The sequence below is a fragment of the Hypanus sabinus genome, chromosome 16 (assembly GCF_030144855.1).
Source record: "Hypanus sabinus isolate sHypSab1 chromosome 16, sHypSab1.hap1, whole genome shotgun sequence".
In the NCBI taxonomy this organism is placed as follows: domain Eukaryota; kingdom Metazoa; phylum Chordata; class Chondrichthyes; order Myliobatiformes; family Dasyatidae; genus Hypanus; species Hypanus sabinus.
This window is the reverse complement of record NC_082721.1, coordinates 61,720,793-61,743,525: the sequence shown is the minus strand read 5'-3', so window position 1 is coordinate 61,743,525 and position 22,733 is coordinate 61,720,793. Positions and strand designations below refer to the sequence as shown.

At 39.9% G+C, this 22,733-nt stretch overlaps 1 protein-coding gene across 1 annotated transcript; it reads right to left on the bottom strand.

The window, feature by feature from the left end:
• Window positions 1–12,582: 12,582 nt before the first annotated feature.
• On the bottom strand, window positions 12,583–22,477 carry LOC132406358 (protein PET100 homolog, mitochondrial). Its single transcript, XM_059991910.1, has 4 exons — window positions 22,344–22,477; window positions 20,024–20,110; window positions 17,514–17,546; window positions 12,583–14,562 (listed from the first exon to the last, which is right to left on the bottom strand). The coding sequence occupies exons 1-4, from the start codon at window positions 22,371–22,373 to the stop codon at window positions 14,467–14,469; spliced, it is 246 nt and encodes an 81-aa protein (XP_059847893.1). The 5' UTR covers window positions 22,374–22,477; the 3' UTR covers window positions 12,583–14,466.
• Between the last annotated feature and the right edge of the window lie 256 nt (window positions 22,478–22,733).

Here is a 22,733-nt window from a genome sequence, read left to right as displayed (position 1 = left end):
CTAACATCGCATTTGCCTTCCTCACCACAGACTCAACCTGCAATCCTGCACGAGGACTCCCGAGTCCCTTTGTGCCTCAAATTTTTGAATTTTCTCTCCATTAAGAAAATAGCCTACCCTTAGCACTCCTACCAAAGAGCATGACCGTGCACGTCCTGACACTGTATTCTATCCGCTACTTCGTTGCCTATGCTCCTAATCTGTCTAATTCCTTATGCAGCCTCTCTACTTCCTCAAAACTACCTACCTCTTCACCTGTCTTCCAACCATCTGCAAACTTTGCAACAAAACCGTCAATTCCATCATCTAAGTCACTGGCATATAATATAAAAGAAGTGATCCCAACACAGATCCCTGTGGAACACCACTAGTCACTGGCAGCCAACCAGAAAAGGCTCCTTTTATTCCCACTCCTTGCCTCCTACCAATCAGCCATTGCTTCATCCATTCTAGAATCTTTCCTGTAATATCATGGGCTCTTGTTAAGCATCCTCATGTGCAGCACATTGTCAAAGGCCTTCTGAAAATTCAAGCACACAGCATCCACCGATTCTCCTTTGTCTATCTTGCTTGTTGTTTCTGCAAAGAATTCCAACATATATTTCAGGCAACATTTTTCTTGAGGAAACCATGCTGACTACAGCCTATTTATTATGTGCCCCCAGTACCCCAAAACCACATCCTTCAACATCTTCCCAACCACTGAGGTCAGACTAACTGGCCTATAATTACCTTTCTTCTGCTTTCTCCCTTCTTGAAGACTAGAGCAACATGTGCAATTTTTCACCCTTCTGGAACTATTCCAGAATCTCATGATTTTTGAAACAGCATAACTAATGCCTCCAAAATCTCTTTAGCCACTTCTTTCAGAGCTCTGGAGTGTACACCATCTGGTCCAGATGACCTGTCTATCTTTAGATGTTTCAGTTTCCCAATAACCTTCTCCCTATTAATGGCAACTTCCTACAGTTCTGACCCGTGATATTCTTGAACTTCCAGCATACTGCTAGCATCTTTCACAGTGAAGACTGATGCAAAATACTTATCAGTTCATTCGCCATTTCTTTGTCTCTCATTACTGCCTCTCCAGCATAGTCTTCCAGTGGTCCAATATCCACTCTTTCACACTTTATGTGCTGTATCTGAAGAAATTTTTGGTATCCTCTTTAATACTACTGTATTGGCTAGCTTATTTTCATATTCTATTTTTCCCTTCTTAATGACTTTTCTACTTGCCTTCTGTTTGTTTTTTAAAGCTTTCCAATCCTTTAGTGTCTCACTAATTTTTGCTCTATTATATGCCCTTTCTTTGTCGGCTTTGACTTCTCTGCTAGCCATCTTGTCTTTAGAATATTTCTTCCTCTTTGAAATGTATATATCCTGTGCCTTCCAAATTGCTTCCAGAAATTCCAGCCATTGCAGGCTTTGTGCCATCCCAGCTAGTGCTCCTCTCAAATCAATTTTGGCCATCTCCTCTCTCATGCCTGTGTAATTCCCTTTACTCTACTGTAATACTGATACATCTGACATTAGCTTCTCCTCCTCAAATTTCAGGGTGAATTCTATCATATTATGAGCACTGTCCCCTGAGGGTTCTTTTATCTCAAGCTCTCTAATCAGTTCTGGTTCATTGCATAATACCCAATCGAGAATAGCTGATCCCCTGGTGGGTTCAACCATGAGCTGCGTTAAAAAACCATTTTGTAGGCATTCTAGAAAACTCCTCCTCTTGGGATCCACCACCAACCTGATTTTCCCAATCTGCTTGCATACAGATATCCACCATGACAATTGTGGCATTACCCTTTTGGCATGCATTTTCTGTCTTCCATTTTAATTTATAGACCATGTCCTTACTACTGTTGGAGGAATCTGTACGTAATACCCATTAGGGTCCTTTTACCCTTACAGTTCCTTAGCTCTGCCTACAATGATTCAACACCTTCTGACCTTATGTCACCTCTTTCTAATGATTTGATTTGATTTTTACAAGCAGAGCTACACCTTCCCCTGTGCCTAATTGCCTGACCTTTTGATACTATATGCATTCTTGCATGTTAAGTTCCCAGCTATAATCTTCTTTCAGCCATGCTTCAGTGATGCCTACAACATCATACATGCCAATTTGTAACGTTATATGCTAATATGCTAACGTTCATCTACTCTTTTCGATTTTGTCTGCATTTTACATTGTAACTCATTCTGTTGATTACAATGTAGCCCCATCATCAGCCTCTCCCTGCTAACAGTCTCACTACACACTGCCTCGATTTGTAAATCCTCAGCATTATCACTCTGGTTCCCACCCACCTGCCAAATTCATTTAAACCCTCCTGAGCAACTCTAGCACATCTGCCTGCAAAGATCTTGGTCCTCCTTGGGTTCAGGTGTAACTTGTTCCTTCTGTACAAGTTGTACATTCCCCAGAAGAGATCCCAATGATCCATAGATCTGAACCCCTGCCTCCTGCACCAATTCCTCAACCTGCCAAATCATCCTATTCTTACCCTCAGTGGCGCTTGGCATGAGCAGCAATCCAGAGATTATTACCCTGGGGGTTCTGTGTCTCATCTTTCTACCTAGCTCCCTAAAATCTCTCTTCAGGGCCTCCTCAATGTGTTTATCTATTTCATTTGTGCTGAGACTTCTGGCTGCTCACCTTCCCTCTTAGGAATGACATGGACCCAATCCAAGACATTCCTGACCCTGGCACCTTGAAGGCCATTTGGATGTCTCTATCGTACCCATCATATTTCATCTCTGTTCCTCTAACTACTTACCGGAGACTGGTTAATATATTAAGTCTCACCTTGGGAGGAAAGTGGAATTGAAAAAGTCACTGAAAGAGAACAACCAGTGGGTTGGGGGAAAAGAGCAGGGAATGAGAGTGTTACAGGTTGTTCTACCAGGAACTGGTATGAAGTTGATGGGGCGAATGGCCTTCTTTTCTGCTGGTATATTTTTATGATTCTAATTTTATTTAAATATTTGTCGGATCATGTTGTGTAGAATTTCTTTGCTCCTCTCTTACATTTATATCCACAGTCAAACACACACATACACACACAGAAGTTTGAAGATGACCCTAAAATAGATGGAAATGTGGACAATGAAGAAGTTTATCAAAAATAACAGGGGGATCTTGATCAGCAGAGTAAGTGGGCTGAGGAATGGCAAATAGAGATTAAGTGTGATGTGTTGTGTTTTGGAAAGTCAGGTCCAAACAGGACTTTCACAGTGAATGGCAGGGCTGTGGGGAATGTTTAGAACAGATGGACCTTGGAGAACTGGTCCATGGTTCACTGTAAGTGGAGTCATAGGTGGACAGGGTGCGAAGAAAGTTTTTTGAATGCTAGCCTTAGTATGTCAGGGGATGGACTAGTAAGCAGAAAAGTTGGGGGTCATGCTGCAGTTGTACAAGACTGCGCTTAGAGTTTTGTGTTCAGTTTTGGTAGCTCTGCTGTAGGAAAGCTGTTATTAAACTGGAAATAGTGCAGCAAAAATTTTGCAAGCACATTGCCAGGACTGGAGGGACTGAGGTAAAGGGAGAGGTTGGGCAGTTCTTAAGCCCATCCCTCCTACTGGGGCAAAGGCTGCTAACATAATTTCACAAGAGCACTCTGTCCTGAGCCAGTCTTTCAAGTTGACCCCAGGTGTAACTCATCTTTGAAGATCCTTTCTCTCCCAGGTATGAAGCCTTTGGAGTTACTGTTGGTGTTTCTGTAGCTCTGGGTTTTTAAGAGGATGGTGTGGCTAGCTCCATGTCCAACTCTCCTCCTTTCATAGCCAGGCTTTGGACCGTCCATGGTGGAGTTGTTGGACAGTTCTGGTTTCATTATTGGAAGATTCAGAAGCTTTAGAGAGAGTTCAAAGGAGATTTACCAGGTTGATGCCTGGATTAGAGAGCATGTGTTATGAGGACAGGTTGAGTGAGCTATGCTTTTCTATTTGGATTGAAGGAGGTTGAGATGTGATTTGATAGAGGTGTATAAGATGTCAAGAGGCATAGAGTGGATAGCCAATGTCTTTTTCCCATGGCAGAAATAACTAATACAAGGAGGCATAATCAAAGTTCAAAATTCAAAATTTATTACGAAAGTACATATATGTCACCATATATAACCATGAGATTCATTTTCTTGTGGGCTTACTCAATAAATCCATAATAGATTCAATGAAAGACTGCACCAACAGGGTGGACAACCAATGTGCAAAAGACAACAAACTGTGCAAATACAAAAATATAATAATAATAATAATAATAATAATAATAATAATAATAATAATAATAATAATAATAATAATAATAAATAAAAAAGCAAGAAATATTGAGAACATAAGATAACACAAGTCCTTGAAGCTGAGTGATGTTACCCTCTCCTGTTCAAGAGCTTGATATTTGAATCCCTAAGCTGCCTTGCTTTCTTCATAATTGCATGTATGTGCTGGGCCCAGGATAGGTCCTTCGAAATGATAATACCAAGGAACTTAAAGATAAAATTTTAAGGTGATAGGAGAAAAGTATGGGAGGGGGTTATGTCTTTACACAGGAAATGATAGCTGCATGGGTGACGGTAGAGGCAGATACATCAGTGGCATTTAAAAATTCTTAGATAGGCACTTGGATGACAGAAAAATGGAAGACAATGTAAGAAGGAAGGGTTAGATTGATGTCAGTGAAGGTTCAAAGGTCAGCACATCATGGGCTGAAGGGCCTGTACTGTGCAGTAGTGTTCTGTGCTCTATGTCATATGTTCTAATGCCACTAATTGGTCAAAGTAAGATGTATGTTCTGTGTTTGAAACTGTGAGGAAGCTATTTGCTTGCATTAGCAGAGAACTGATGTAGCAGCTTAGGATTGGTATTAGGATTGGTAGCTCGGGTTGAGATGTTGTGGTGTTCACTGAGCTTGGCAATTAGCTTGCAGGTGTTTCATCACCAGTTGAGGTGACTTTCTCAGTGCTCAGTTGTTGGTGTTTCTCTCACAGCAGTGCTCATGTTTATATAGACCCTGTTCGCATGCTCCGGGCCTGACTGGCTACTCTTTCAGTTATAGACAATAGACAATAGGTGCAGAAGTAGACCATTCGGCCCTTCGAGCCTGCATTGCCATTTTGAGATCATGGCTGATCATCTACTATCAATACCCAGTTCCTGCCTTGTCCCCATGTCCTTTGATTCCCCTATCCATAAGATACCTATCTAGCTCCTTCTTGAAAGCATCCAGAGAATTGGCCTCCGCTGCCTTCCGAGGCAGTGCATTCCAGACCCCCACAACTCTCTGGGAGAAGAAGTTTTTCCTTAACTCTGTCCTAAATGACCTACCCCTTATTCTCAAACCATGCCCTCTGGTACTGGACTCTCCCAGCATCTGGAACATATTTCCTGCCTCTATCTTGTCCAATCTCTTAATAATAAGTCAGAAGTTGACTTTTGAATTCTACTGGCTCACACATCTTTGGCTCTTAGGTATTTGTAGGTGGCTTCTATTTCGCTATGTTTGATACAGAGTTATTGGAAGAGAACCACATTTCTAAAAATTCTTGTGCCTGCTTCATGTTTGCCTACGCCAGCACCTCTGTGGTGTCCCAGTTAAAATGGTCTCCTTGAACTTCATATACCAATATCAGTGACAGTGGATCATGTCTCCCACCACCAGTTGTGTTCCCATAAACAAGTTGACATTGTTCATGTTGCAGTCTCCACAGGTGATCCTGTATCACATTGCTTTTGTTGGTTGCCTTTATTGGTACCTTGGTTTTCTACCCAAGTTTCCTTAAAGTTGCTGTTGGTAATTGCTGCTTTTCTTGAATTGGTTGAAGAAAGTGTAAGCAAAAAGTAACATTTAAATTGTGCCACTTTGACCAATCCATGAGAGCATACACTGGGCAGAGCTCAGCACAACATTTCCCTCCATGGACTCTGTCTACATCTTTTACTGCTTCAGTAAAGCAGCCAGCAAAGTGAACACCCCAGACATTCTCTCTTCTTCCCTCTCCCATTGGACAGAAGATATAAAAGCATGTCCCACCAGTCTCAAGGACAGCTTCTATCCCACTATTACAAGACTATTGAATAGTCCTTTGGTATGATAAGATGGACTCTATGATCTCACCATCTGTCTTGTTATGGCCTTGTGATTTATTGTCTCCCTGCACTGCACTTTCTCTGTAAATCTAACACTTTATTCTGCATTCTGTTATTGTGTTCCATTGTACTACCTCAATGCACTGACATGGTGAAATGATCTTATGGATGGCATGCAGAACAAAGTTTTTCGCTTTACCTTGGTCAGGTGTGAGAGTAATAGATCAATTTACCATTTTACAATAAAAAAAAGAGATTGCAGATTTATGACCTCAGATGTTGAAAACAGGATTCAGTTCTAGTTATTACTTTTAGAAAGAAAGTAGCTCCTTGCCCATGTTCCACTCATATTCCATTGGGGCAGCTTCCAACCGGACAGCATGGATGAGATCACTCTTAGATTGGAGGAGCAAAACTTCATATTCCATTTGGTTAGCCTCCAACCTGATAGCATGAACATCAAATTTCTCCTGCTTCTGGTAATTTCACCTCCTACTACTTTTCTCTAATTCATTCCACATTCTGGCTCCCTTCTTTCCCTTCTCACCTGCCTATCTGGTTCCCCTCTTCCTTTCCTTTCTCCCATTGTTCACTCTCCTCTCCTTTCAAATTCCTTCTTTAGCTATTTCTACCAGTCACTTCCTAGTTCTCACTTCATCCCCTCCCTCCTGCACCAACACTCCTTCCCTCTCTGTTTTGGTGGTGGAGAAGGGAAGGGATGAAGCAAGAGCTAGTTTCACCTAACACCTTCCAGCTTGATCTCCTTCCCTTCCCCACACCTTCTTGTTCTGGCTTCCTCCTCCTTCCTTTCTAGTCCTGATGAAAGGTCTCGGCCCAAAACGTTGACAGTTCATTCCTCTCCATAGATGCTACCTGACCTGTTGAGTTCCTTCAGCACTTCATGAGACATACTCTGGGTTTCCATCATCTTCAGAATCTCTTGTGTTTAGCTCTTTGCCTTATAGTTTTTCTACCATATAATGGTGACTGTGGAGCATTCATTCAGGCAGGCATAGATAATTGTTCAATGGTTCGAAGAGACAGTAGAGGTTCCCTCTTCCTCTGCTGTGTTTATTAAGCATACTCATTAAATTATCCACAATAAGAAGGGGTTCAGCACTGTTGCATTGCAATGCCTTAATTTCTCAAGTATTTAATTACATGGAAATATAATTAAATGTCATTGCATTTTGATTATTTAATCTTCAGACTAAAAGAGATTTTCCTAAATGAATTAATTTTATGATGCTCCTGAATTATTTTCCCTTCTGGCAATTTCACAGATGTGCAACCACTAAATCATCTTACTGGTTTCATTTGCATGATAAATGTTAAATAATGACACTTTCCAACTGAGTTGATACTTAAATTCAATTAAAATTTACATTTCAAGGAGATTTTGGACAGTCCGATATTTTCCTGATTGAACATTATGCATTTCGGGACTTGGTTCCCTACACATCTATTAGAAAATATTAAAGAACCCAAGCTTAATAATGACAGGTGATATTGAAGTTTAACAAATCATATTTTACTGTCAATTTACACCCAGTGGGTACTTCATTAAGTACACCTGTACACCTGCTCATTAATACAATCCAGCAGTTGAAGAGTACAAACATACACTCAGTGGCCACTTTATTAAGTATAAGAGATACCTAATACATTGGCCACTGTTTTGTTTAATGTTTCTCATCAATGCCTGGTTCCTTGTGGTGAGCAGGAAGTTCTTTATGAATCAATCCATGAATTGCACTACTCTGAAAATGGGCAGCTCATGTGAGTTTCATTAAGTTCCAACATTACAACATTAATTAATTAATTAATTGATCCAAACAGTAAAGACAGCACTAATAAAGACTAAATAAAGACTAATAAAGGCAGCACTAATAAATGATTGCAAAGGTTCAATATGAGGCCGAAGATTTTTGCAGATTTCTACTGATGTACAGTGGAGAGAGAGCATTTGGACTGGTTGCATCACCATCTAGTGCGGAGGCATCAATGCGCAGGATTGCAAGAGGCTTCCCAGGGTTGTAGACTCAGCCAGATCTATCATGAGCACCCCCTCCAACCATGGAGGACATCTTCAATAGACAGTACCTCAAAAAGTGGTATCCATCACCCAGGGACCCTCACAATGACATGCCCTCTTCTCACTGCTACCATCAGATATGCCTGGAGACCCACACTCAATTATTCAGGAACAGCATCTTCCCTTCCACCATCAGATTTCTGAATGATCCATGAACCCAAGAACTGTTGTTCCTTTTTTTTTAACTATTTATTTTTGTAATTTAATGGTAATTTTATGTCTTTGCACTGTACAAGCACAGAACAAGAAATTTCATATCATACAAGTCAGTAATAATAACCCCCAATTCTGATCCTGAAGCTATTCAACTTTTGGAAATGGAAGTTCTGAATAACATCAATAATGGAACAATTTAAACCATTATTATAAAATACTTTTGTAATAAAATATTGAGTTTTTTTGGTATGCTCCCCCCCATCTGATTTTTCTTTCCACTTCTCAACAATAAATACAACAATAAATAAAAGCCAAAAAAACACAACACATCTCGATCAGACCTTCATCCAATATCACCCTCCAGAGTTTTCCCCAATGTGAAATGCAGGTGAAAGGTTTAGTAGAGGTCAGAATGCACTGGATTTCAGTCCAGTGATTCTGAAATGATGAGGTGTGAATGGTTTCTGCTGATGGCAGAATGATAAAAGTTATACAAGAGAACATTGGCAGTGGCCAAAGGCTGAAGGTGGTTGCAGATGGGTCGTAGATTACAGATGCCTCCTGATTTCCACAGACTGCAACCTACAGACTATGTCACGGTTAGACAGAATGACTCTCTCTTTCACAAAGGCAGTAGAAGTCTTGTCTTTGTTGACTCCTACATCTGTCACAAAAGGTGAGATTTCCAAATGGCTATCCATTTTAATTTGGCTTCCCATTCCCATTCTGACATAGCAGTCCATGGCCTCCTTTGCTGTCGCAATGAGACCACTCTCAGTCTGAAGGAGCAACACCTCAAATTTCCAGTTGGCAGCATCAAAGTTGATGGCATGAACAATAATTCATCGATCTTCCCATAATCACTTCTCCTCCCTCCTTCTCTCTTTTTATTCCCCATTCTGGTTCCCCTGTTACCCCTTATCTTCTCCTCAACTACCCATCACCTCTCTTTGGTTACCCCCTCCTTCCCTTTCTCCCATGTTTTCTCCTATCAGATTCCTTCTTGATCAGCCCTTTATCTCTTCCACCTATCACCTTCCAGCTTCTCACATCATCCCCTCCTCCCCTGCCCACCCACCTTCTCCCTCACCTGGTCTCAACTGTCAGCTGACAGTTTATATTCCTCCTCCTACCCTTTATTCTGACTTTGTCCCCCTTCTGTGTGTGTTGCTCAAGATTTCAAACAACTGCAGTATCTCGTGTCTGAGCGGCATGCTAATTAATGCATTCAATTAAATGATAACAGAACACAATGCATTAACAATTGTTTACCAATGCTGAACCCACTCAATCACGCTGTTTGTTTTCATAACCTTTTCTCCAGATATTGCCTGTGGCCTCAATCTGAAATTACATAAACAAAATGTATCCCAGAAATTGACCAAAACGATGAATGCATTAGGCAATCAATTAACATTTTGAAAGTACTGTTGGTGAAAATATTCTTTGAGGTTGATAACTGATATTAAGATGGAAAGGAAGGTTAGATCTTGATAAAAATCTTTGTTTAAACATATGAGTCTGAGCAACCTTCAGATAGGTTTAAAGAATAGTTGCTGTTAAGCCTTAGATAATAGCAACTATGTTCTCACTAGCGTAGAATCTTAAAAAGTATTTGATGCGTACCCAAAGATTGAAGATCTGCAGAGTTTCTGAAAGTTGGGGTGGGCTTCACTAAATCAAGATTCTGAAGATGCTGGAAATGAAGAGCAACGCACACAAAATGCTGGAGGAACTCAGCAAGTCAGGCAGCATTTATGGAGGGAAATAAAGAGTCAATCTTTTAGTCCGAGACCCTTCACTGGGATTGGAAAGACATCCATCTGGCCAGGTACAGGGTTAGAGGGATATGGATCAAAAGCAGGGACATGGGACTATCTTAAATACAGGATTCCGCAGATGCTGGAAATCTTGAGCAACACACACAAGGTGCTGGAGGAACCTTCCTTTCCCCACTGGCATTAGAACAATACAGCACAATACTGGCTATTCGTCCCATGATGTTGTGCTGATCTTTTAAGCTCTTCTGAAGATCAATTAACCCTTGGCTCCCACATAGTCCTCCATTTTTCTTTCACCAAGTGCCTATCTAAGAGTCTCTTAAATGACTGAATCTATCCGTCTCTACCACCAGCCCTGGCAGAGAGATCCATGTACCCATCTCTCTCTGTGTAAAACAACTACCTCTGACAAACCCCTATACTTTCCTCCAATCACCTTCCAGACCAATGAGCCCACTCCGCCTAACTATACTCATGTGACCTATTGACCTAGTAACCCGTGAGTCTTTGGAATGTAGGAGGGAACTGGAGAACCACACAGTCATGGGGAGAACGTTCAAATGCCATACAGACAGTGGCAGGTCACTGGTGCTGTATTAGTATTACTCTAGCTGCTACATTACTGTGCCACCCTATTTAGCCATTGGCTAAATAATGCTTACAACATTATTTTTCACCTAACACACACAAAATGCTGGTGGAACGTAGCAGGCCAAGCAGCATCTGTAGGAAGAAGCACTGTCGACGTTTCGGGCTGAGACCCTTCGTCAGGACTTCATTAGTTCTTCTCCCTATAGATGCTGCCTGGCCTGCTGCGTTCCACCAGCATTTTGTGTGTGTTGCTTGAATTTCCAGCATCTGCATATTTCCTCATATTTATTTTTCACCTAGATTGCTTTTCATATCTTGACAGCCACCTGATGGTGAAGTCAGACATTGGCAATTAAATTCACCACCACCTTCAATACCTCAGATAACCAACAGTTGATGAGGAAAGTGAGTTTGAAGTTCTAGGTCTCTGACTTGGCATGGTCTACCAGGCAGCTTTGATCTCTGCCCTTCTAAAAGCTTCTGTGACGTAGACCACTTCAGGGTACTAGAATACCGTTAACACTGGCTCTACAAGATAGGTTATAGATAACAGTCCAGCAGGCTAGTCTTTATTTGTCGTAGTGTAGCAGAATGAGGGCTGACTTTATAGAAATGTGCAAGATCACGAGGAGCATAGATATGGTGAATATACTTAGTCTTTTTCCTAGGTTGGGGAATCTAGGAAATTGGTTTAAGGTAACAGGAAACTGAAGAGCAACATTTTAACCCAGAGGGTGGTCAACATATGGAATGAGCTATTAGAGGAAGTAGTTGAGACAGGACATTTAAAAGGCACTTTGACATGTACATGGATATGAACAAGAAAGATTTAAGGGAATTTGAGGAAAACATAAACAAATGGGACTATCTTAGAATGGTATCACAGACTTTTTCCAGGGAGTGGGAGTCCAGAGAACGAGGGCATATGTTTAAGGTGAGAGGGGAAATTTCTTAAAGGGACTTGAGTCAGAGAAAGATGGCATATGTCTAAGGTGAGTGGGGGGGATTTTAAAAGGGGCTTGAGTAACTTTTCACACAGAATTGGGTGGGTGTATAGAATTAACTGCCAGAGGAAGGTGTAGATGTGGGTATAATTACAATGTTTAAAAACATATGGACAGGTTCACTAATAGTAAAGTTTTTAAGGGATGTGGGTCAAATGCAAGTAAATGGAAGTAGTTGAAGTAGATATTTTGGTCAGCATGGATGAGTTGAATTGAAGGGCCTATTTCTGTGTAGTGTATCTCTATGACGCTGTAGAATATTCAGAGTGACATGATAATGGATCTGCACACAAGATAACAAGTCCTTCAGCCTACAGAATTAAAACCAACCTTTGTTTGCACCCATATTCTCCTCAACTTTGGATGTGAGAGTAAAGTGGAGAATGTGGAGGAAAGCCATAACCCAGTAAGTATGTGAAAACTCTACTAGATTTGAACCTAGGCAACTGAAGTTGTGAGGCAGCAGCTCCAAGAATTTTTTCTCTAATTTTCAGTAACTTACCATTCTTCTTCCATTCCCCTCTTAGCTCCTCTCCTCACCTGCCTATCACTTCTGCTGGTGCCCCTCCTCCTTCCCTTTCTCCTATTCTATCAGATTTCTTATTCTTCTTCAGTTCTTTACCTTTTCCACCTATTACCTCCCCCCTTCTTACTTCATTCTCCCACCTATCTGGCTTCACCAACACCTTCTAGCTTGTACTCCTTCCTTTCTCCCCATTTTATTTTAGGTTCTCCCCCCTTTCTTTCCAGTTCTGACAAAGGATCTTGCCCAAAATGTTCTGTTTATCCCTTTCCTTGGATATTGCCTGACCTGCTGAGTTCCTCCAGCATTTGTTATTAGTAGCTTTAAGAACAAGCTGTCCAGTAGTCCTTAGAAAAAAACAATGATGAATTTTAATTAATTGTCTTCAGTATCACAATGTGCAAAAACGCAACTAGTTTATCAGCTGCAGGGTGAAACGGCAACAAAGCTTAGTATGAAATCTCCAAAACCAAAGGGTTCATTCAAGACTTAATTTCTTTTCACAATGCTCAATTCATCTCCAATAAAGATAGATCACTAAATACTGACAAAGCACACTCAAAACCAATGCTCCTCAATCTTTAGTTATATAGATTTAACGAACACTGAATTTAACAGCTAAATTACATTACCCAAGTAGCAGAGAACCTACTTTGTCTAACAATAACTGTAACTAAAAGCATAATTAAAACAACCCATATATGGTTAAATATTAATATTGATGTAATTTTTCATTAAAAGATATTCAATTCATGCAGTCCTTAACCAGATAATACATTTTGGTAAAAGGAATAGTGCAGACTATTATCTAAATAGAGAGAAGGTTCAGACATTGGAGGTGCAGAGGACTTAGGAGTCCTCATGCAAGATTTCCAGAAGGATAATTTACAGGTTGAGTCTGTGGTAAAGGCGGCAAATGCATTGTTGGCATTTATTTCAAGGGCAATAGAATATAAAAGCAAGGAGATAATGCTGAAGCTTTGTAAGATACTAGTCAGGCTGCACTTAAGAGTATTGTCAACAGTTTTGAGCCCCATATCTCAGAAAGGATGTGTTGTCATTGGAAAGAGTCCAGAGGAGGTTCAAGGATGATTCCGGGAATGAAGAGGTTAACATATGAGGAGCGTTAGGCAGTTTTGGGCCTGTACTCAATGGAATTTAGAAGAATGAGGGGGTATCTTATTGAAACCTACTGAATGTTGAAAGGACTAGATAAGCTGGATGTGGAGAGGATGTTTCCCATGGTGGGGATATCCAAAACTAGAGGGCACAGCCTCAAAATTGAGGAAAGACCCTTCAGAACAGAGGTAAGGAGGAATTTCTTTGGCCAGAGAGTAGTAAATCTGTGGAATGCTCTGCCACAGTCTGTGGTGGAGGCCAAGTCATCGGTATATTAAGGAGGTGGTTGATAGCTTCCTGATCGGTTGGCACATCAAAGGATATGGTGAGAAAGCAGGTGTATGGGGTTGAGTCGGATCCAGGATCAGCCATAATGAAATGGCGGAGCAGGCTTGATGGGCTGAATGTCTTAATTCTACCCCTATGTCTTATGGTCTTACTTATTTAATTTTTGTAATATATTTATTATTGTAATTTATAGTTTTTATGTATTGGACACATACTGTCACAAAACAACAAATTTCATTACATATATCAATGAGATTAAATATTCTGATTTTCACCGGCAGGATCCATTGCTCCCCCCCCCACCCCCCCCCCCCCCCCAAGAGAAAGCATATGATATGGAACATATGCCTTTACTTTGAAACTAGAGGAATACTAGAAAATTTGTAACTTTTAAGTATTGCAACACCTACTGTTTTAGTCAAATTCAGACTTCTGCAGGAATCGAACCTTGGTTGACAGAAACAATCAATTGAAAGCCCAGCTAAGTACAACAATGTCTTTATGTATTACCACAGGTCAGAAAATTGCCACACCACATTGCCAATGAGGTAAATGCATTAAAGCAAATTCCACAAATGAAAAACCCGGCTGATCAAAAGCAAATATAAATACTCATTAGCCTCTGCAATTCACAAGTGAAAATTTGTAAAACAGTTGTCTCCTGCATCGCAATTATATTAAAGTAATTTTATTGGATAAAGTAATCAACAGGTGTTAAGGCTTCCCAGAAGACAGAAAAAAATAAGTTTACAAAGTTCCAGCAGTTGTATTAATTGAAGATCTGTTACAAAGTGCGTCAGCTTCTGCAGTATAGAATATGTTTTACTGATCCTGAACTTTCAGGGTTTCTGCATGTTGTAAGAGTTTCTGCTCTCGCTTTTTCCTCATCCGTTCTTTGAAGTCTTCTAGTTCTTTTCGCTGTGATAAGAAATAAATTCCAGTCAGAAGCATTCTGAGGGTTAGCAGCACTTGTGTATATGTAACAGCAAAAAAAAATCCTCATGGATGTAGCAATTGTGGTTTTCACAAGTTACAACTTATGCACTAATATAGTTTCCCTCAAAGCAATAATGCAATATCTTAGTAGCAAACAGCCTAATTTGTGAGAGAATATGGAGCATTTTGATTGCCATGGACCAGTTGGGCCAAAGGGCCTGTTTCTGCATTGTATAGCTTGATGATTCTAATGTACATCTCAAATTGAAAGTTCCTTCGGTGATAAAAAAAATGAGTGACAGCCACTCTCCTCTCCTATCAGATACCTGTTTCTTCAGTCCTTCGCCTTGAACACCTATCACCTCTCAACTTCTCACTTCATCTGCCAGCTACTTACCTTCCCCCTGACCTGATCTCATCTATCACCTGCCATCTTGTACTCCTTCCCCTCCCCCCATCTTCAAATTCTGGCCTCTTTCCTCTCCATAGATGCTGCCTGACCTTCTGAGTTCCTCCCAGCCTTTTGTTTGCATTGCTGTGGATTTTCAGCATCTGCAGAATCTGTGTTCAAAAAATTACTTAGATAATAGGTACACATTCTTTGGAACTCTGAAACTTTTATTTGGACAACTATCTATACCTTGTAAGGAAACCGAAAGTATATTTACAATTTTCAGTAATTGAAAGAGCCTAATGTGTTGATACTAAGCAAATTAAAGAGCAATTACCATCTTTCACGCTTCAAGGCCAACAATGTTCACGTGCTGATCTGGATCTTGTAGTGCGTGATAAAGTGAAGTATCTGTCATTAACCCCACAAATAACAGTTACAGAGATCCACCAGCACAGACTTCCCACTTTTTTATATTTGTTGGGTTCAAGTGCAGGCAAAGAGATTGCTGGTGGATAGGATCAGTGCTGGCTAAGCACACCATCTTAAGAATTTTCTCAGAAAGCCTACAGAAAAGCTCTCAACAATTACTTTTAAATTTATTACAGAGCACGAAACAAGATTAGAAAACAATTAAAATTAAAGAAGGAACTGAAAGCAAATGTAAAAAGATTCTGAAATATTTTGTTGAGGGAATAATAAATCTCTGTATTTAATACTTTGTTTTTTTTTAACACGAGATTTTGTCAAATTAAAATCTCAGTATGCCATTAATATCCATTTTTATCTTATGCCATGGAACAGTACAGCAAGAATAATTTATAATTTTGTGACTCATTCAGATATATTTATTAACCCAGATAATGCTGAAAGAGGTAACAAAACAGCACAGCTTGTGTGGGTGCTGGGAACCACTGATAGTAAAGGCTGGTTTTCTGTGTTAAACTGCGCTACTGTGGAAATCTTAGTTGCTGCCAATTTCACAGTATAATGATGGCAGAGCATGGCTTTGTAAAGACTGTACCGATGAAGGGTCTCAGTCCAAAACAGCAACTGTTTATTTCCCCTCCATAGATGCTGTCTGACCTGTTGAGTTCCTCTAGCATTTTATATGTGTTACTTTGTATAGCCTCCTCAGTTTAGGGGGAAAAAAGAGGGATTAACAAAAAAAAAGGCATAGCCTGTAATGTCCATAGCCTGAAAACAAATTAAAAGATCTTCAAAGTGTAGCCTTTATTTCAATCACTGACTATTTCTACCTCCAGGAAGATATATAGAAGTACTTTACTTCCAATAAGTTTCAAATTTGTTAATGTCCCAATCATCCTTGTGTTATTAAGCCCCATAAGAAGAATTTAAATTTTATTGACAAAGCAAAGCGCTACAAATAGAAGGTACTAACTAATATGAAACATTGTGTTTCTCTTGTCCTTTCCCTGCAAATGTTGTTCAGTGAGTATCATCAGTATTTTTGTTTTCATTTTTTCTTTTTTATGGTTACAGCTTTATGGCTTTGAAATCAATGTTTGCTATACTGTCTCTGATTACTTCACAAATTTATAACACCTCATTTTCACTAATATGCTGCTTTCCCCACAGCATACAAAAACATTATGAATTATTACACATAGAGCACTACAGCACAGAAACAGGTCCTTCAGCCTATCTAGTACATGTTGAACTGAACTGTTATTCTGCTTACCCATCAACTCACGCCCTCCAAACGCTTCTTGAGGTATTTACCCAAACCTAATCAAACCTACATCTACCAATTCTACATGTTCCACACTTGCACCACCCTCTGACTGAAGAAGTTCCCCCTCAGGTTCCCCTTAAATATTTAACCTTCCATCCTCAATCCATGACCTTGAATTCTAGAGGAAAAAAGCGTTGTTTGCATTTACTTTATCTATACCCCTCATAATCTTGTATACCTTTCTCAACTATCCCCTCACTCTCCTATGCTCCAGGGAATAAGGTCCTAATCTTTCAACTATTCAACTTTTCCCTTTAACTCCAGTTGTCAAGTCCCAGCAACATCCTTGTAAACAACAGCTCATTCTGTTCAACTAAATGCCTAAACCTAAGTGCAGACCAGTGAACCCTGAGACACATTACGATGAACAATTTGGATGAATAGCTTAGATACACAAAACAAAGAAAGGAACATGATATTTTAGATTAATTAGATAGAAATGGGTCATTCGATATTCCTGCAGAGAAACAAGACTAACCATAACATGTTGAGGGTCTAATAACTCATTTCTACAAATTCTAATACTAAATGACAGAAAGCTATAACCACATTAAAAATTGAATCTGTAACTATGCCATGAATAAACTGCAGCAGTTTTGTAAATCTTAAAGGTTAATTGCAAACTCTAATATGAGATTTATTCAAAATGTTCATCCCTTGATATAATTACGAAAAATTATTTGTAAAAAAAGTGGATAAAAGAGTGTTCTTGATTTACTTGTAACCAGTTACTTGCACAACAATGATCATTTTCTAACATATAGATTCAGGAGCTTAGATACTTACATGCATCTCCTCTTCTGGTGGATATATTTCTCTCTGGAAAAACAGAAATTGAAATTGGTGCTTTAAGAATATGGATGCAGTATTACAATGTGATTTTAAGTAACAATCTGAAATCTAAGGGATTCAAATATTCCATTGCTTTGCAAGGTAGAGTTATTTCATTCATTGTCAAGCTCTGGATATTGCTGCCACCCTGAAAAGTTGCAGTCCTTCTAGTGAAAGTACTTTTACAAGTGCCATTGGGGAGGGAGTTCCTGTACTCAGATTCAGCGAATCTGAAAGAGCCAGCAAAATGGCTTTGTAGCGTGTAGTTAGCTTAACACTTTACAGGGCCAGCAACCTGGGTTCAATTCCTTCCTGTTGAATTAGACTATTTAATTATTATTTTCTTAATAATTAATTGCCTGCTTGTATTTTATATAACTATTTGTGTACATATAAGTGTATAGGATGCTTCGTAGTGGTCACAGTATGTATATGCAATTGTTCAGTGTGTCCTCTAGTAGTTGCATATGTATGATTCTGGAAGTTTATCCTCGTATTACATTATTTGAATGGGGCAATCTGATTGGTCAACTCTTACCTACAAATTCTCTTATCTACGGTATAAAAAGAACTGACTATGTTTTGCCGCCATCTTTGTTTCTTCTCTCCCTTCCCTTTCTTGACCTCTGTCATTGTTCGTTTTTACTTCTTTGTTCTATTAGTGCTTAATAAAACAATTGTGAAGCAATTTCTTGACTTCTGAAAGAACTTTGGATTAAAAATACCAGAATCCAACATGTCACTGTCTGTAAGGAAATTGTAACCATGTGGGTTTTCTCTGGGTGCTCCAGTTTCCTCCCACATTCCAAAGACATGTGGATTACGGTTACTGAGTTGTCGGTATACTGTGTTGGTGCTGGAACACTGGCAGCACTCGCAGACTGCTCAGCACAATCCTTGCTGATTGGATTTGATGCAAATAGCATACTTCATCATACGTTTTGATGTGCATGTAACAAATAAATCTGATCTTTATAAAGCATTTCCAAGTCAAGATGATGTGCCAAGGCCATCAAAAGGTTGGAGTTAATGAGGGAGAAGTATAAGTGATCAACACCTTTCATCAGGACTGGAAAGTAACAGGGGAGATAGCCAGCATAAAATATTGGGGAGAAGGGAGCAAAGAGCTCAGGTGATAGTCAGAGAATGGGAATGATGTAAAAAGCTGTGAGGTGATCAGTGGAAGTGAGAAAAGACTAAAGAAGATGGAATTGAATAAGAAAGGCCAGCAGAGAATGGAATAACAGGAAGGAGATGAAGAAGGGAACCAGTGGGACGATTGTGTGGGTGATGGGTCAGATCAAGAGGGTGATGGAGGGGAATGTGAGGGAGGCTAGTGGGATAAGAAAATTAAAAGGGACAGCAGGGGGTGGTTACTGGAAGTACAAAGTGAAAATAAGTTATTTTTTTGTTTGTGTAACTTCTTTATTTAGATGCTCAGTTGCAGATTTTTATCCCTAAATCTCAAAACTCTTACCCCTCTTTCAAAGGGACTTGATTTAATGTTTGGCTACAAGTTTTAGGGACTCTTTAGATAGTGTGAACTGCTTTATTCACTAAGCAAATGGCAATGAATCACCTGCTCTAACTGTTGAAACTGCATGATATAATTGGATTGGAAATTCTAACCTAGACTTAATGGCAATGAATGAAGAACATGTATCTCCAGTTCTGTCTTGTATGCAGCTCAGAGAAGAACCAATAGATGGTGGTAGTCCTATGAACCTGCTTTCTTGCTAAGTTTGGTAGAGCTGTTGTAACGGCCTTTGCAAGTAATCACCATGCATTTGTGACAGTTTGGAGTCATGGTGTGTCTGTGATAAATGTTTATTATTTTTATTTTGGGATACGGCATGGTAACAAGCCTTTGTAGTCCAATGAACCCGCACCACCCAATTACACCTATGTGAACAATTAACCTACTAACCAGAATGTTTTTGGAATGTGGGAGGAAACCAGAGCATCTGGAGATTCTTTCAAGAATGGAAAAAAAGTTTCAAAGGTTGTGCAGCACTTGAAAGTCAACTTGCAATTTGTTATTTTTATTTCCTTCAACAAGTAAAAAATGACTCAAATTGGTAATCACATTCCAAATTAAGTGAATGAATGTTTAGGGTGATGAATAATTTGTCTGATTACATGCCAGTGTAATACCTTTGAATATCTTCCTGTGTTAGAGAAGCAGCATACAAAATAAATGTTTTTGGTGTAGCTTGTTGTTTTACCAGAAAGATCTTTGGGTTGGTTTTAGCTGTAGCATTAACATTTATTATTTGTCCTCTTTGTAACCAAGAAACTCATTAGTTTACAGCTTTAGTAGGATAGGATCTACAATGTTAACATGCATTCTACCAAGGGGAAATATTAACACAGAACCTATATGGCAGCTTGTTGAACCTCTGCATCTAGTTCCTGTATACATTATCTTGTGAACAATTATAAAATGCATCTTGTAACTCACTGACCTTTCTTTTGACCACATATGCCTCAAAGTATTCTGCTTGATTTGAGACCCAAAATACTGTCACAGGGAATGACAGATAAAGGCACATCTGAAGTAAAAATAAAGCAGCATAATTAGATAAACTGGTGCAGATTGAATTAAACATTTAGAATCACTGACAATTGTAAAAATAACCACAGATTCCTGTCTTCCAAGTCTCACTCCGGTGTTTAAGAATGGCTTTACACAACAAGAGCAATTGAAGCAGGAATAGGCCACCTGGCCCCTTGGCATTCAATATGGCCTTAACTGATGTACTTCAGGCCTCAATTCCTCCTCTGCGTCATATTCCCATTGCCTTCAGTTCGATAATCTCTAAAAAATGCATCTACCTCCATATCACCCGGAGATTCATTTTCTTGCAGGCATTCTCAGTAGAACAAAGAAATACAACAGTCAAGTAAATATTACACACAAAGAACAACCAGTCTGCAAAATAATACAAACTGTGCAAATATAATAAATATGTTGCCCTCTACTTTCATTCCAGATTGAGTCTTAACCCAAAATATCAACTGTCCATTTCCCTCCAAACTTGTTGCCTGACCTGTCGAGTTCTTTCAAACCTCTCTATATCACTTTCACCCCATACATCACACCAATCCCAGCTCCCTCATCTCCCCTATATGCCAGACATAGAAAGACATGACTGCAGAGATTATAAGTAAGGAGATGTGGTGGCATTTGGAATGTCAGAAGGGGATGGATAAAATCGTGCACACATATGAACTTGGGGTTAATATACTGCAATAAATTGATAGTTAACTGCTGGAACTGCAGGGCTGTGCTCCAAATTTTCAGACTTTACATCCTCCCTTGTCAAGTTTATCCAGTCCCGTTGCAATTTTATAGTTTTCCAGAAGACTGCTCTGATTCTTCTATACTCCAGTGAATACAAATCCAATTAACCCCATCCTGGTATCCAAGGGCCAGTACAGTATTCATTGTTGCACTTCTTCAATGGCAAGAACATCTTTGCTCCTGTACTGTGCTTTCCTATGTTCTACGTTTACTACCCGCTCATGATTATCAATTGAATTACTTAGTCCCTCTAGGCCATTAGAAAGCAACTGGTCAAACTCACCTTCAAAAGAGCTCACTGAGATCACCAATACATGCAGGATTCTTTACATAAACACCTCAACAACGACAAGAAAAGGCCTGGATCTGATCTGATTATTGGTTGATAAAGGACGTTTAGCCACTTCCATGAGAAGGCTTGCTGCCCTTCGATTGGTTCCGATACACCTACCGTAGATGACATAGGCTGAGTGGACAGCCAGTATCTTGCTCACAGTGTTGAAATGCTTAGTATCAGAGGGCATGTATTTAAGACAAGAGCAGTTACGCCCAAAGGAGAATGGTCTGGTTTTGTTTTACACAGAAAGTGGAGGGTGCCTGGAATGCTTTGCCAGGTCTGTTGGTGGAGGCAGATACAACAGAAGAGTTTAACAGACTGTTAGATCAGCATATCAAGGTCCAGTGAATGAAGGGATATGGTCATGGTGTTAGGCAGATTAGTTTGACATTTAATTAGTTCAGCACAACATTATGTGCCAAAGGGCCTGTGCTGTTTTAGTAAATTAGTTTATTATTGTCATATACAGTGGGAAAGCTTTGTCTTGCATGCCATCCATATGGATCATTTCATTGCATCGAAGTCGTGCAAGGGAAAAGCAGTAACAGAATGCAAAATAAAGTGTTACAGTTACAGAGGAAGTGCAATGCAGACAGAAAACACCCTGTGCAAGGCCACTGAGAAAGCAGACTTTAAAAAAAATATTTATCGTACTGGTGGATTGTTCCCCATGTCTTATGAGGAAAAGTTAAATGATCAATGTGCTCATTGCCAGATCTCAAAAGGTTAGGTGGTTATGGTCATGTCACAGGAGAAACTATAGCAAGAAATTAGGTCGGTTTTTAATAACACGGTTTTATCAAGGATGGAACAGTGTGACTGACACTGAGTGGCAATTGATTTATTGATATACGTGCACCAAAGTACAGTGAAAATAGATTTGCATGCCATTCATACAGATCAATTCATTACACAATGTATTTGGGTAGTTCAAGCGAAAAGTAATAACAGAATGCAGAATAAAATGTTACATTTGCATCTCCCTCCCCGAATACTAACGCCCAGTATCTTGTGGACAGCAACTCGGAGCCTGGAGTGACCCCACTGCCCCAGCTCAGGATTAATCATATCCCGAATTATCTCCTACCCCCTCCCTCTCGGCTGTAATACCCCGCCTCGTTTATTCCCCCAAGCGGGTATTTACCCGGAATATTTCCAGCCTCACTCCTCCCATCTTCCGTCTTCTCAATGTCGTCGGGAGGAACAATAAAAACCGTTGCCATTGGCTGTGAACCACGGCCAATTAGCACTCCCGATTCATGGCGGCCTCCGATAGGCTTGGCCCTTTCTCCGGTAGCTACGGCGACCGAGGCCTCGCCCCTCAGCCGCCGGCGAGGAAAGGAAGCGAGCAGGAATGTTAGAAGTGACCTTCCAGCCAAGCAATCGCTAAAAATTAAGGACGTACATGTAGTGGTGTTCTTGCACAAAGGAGACGCGAAAGCCATAATTAAAAGTATATTCAATCATTATGGCAATTGTAATCAAATGGCCAATGTACTTGTATCCAAAATTCATTCTCAGTCTCATCTCTCCT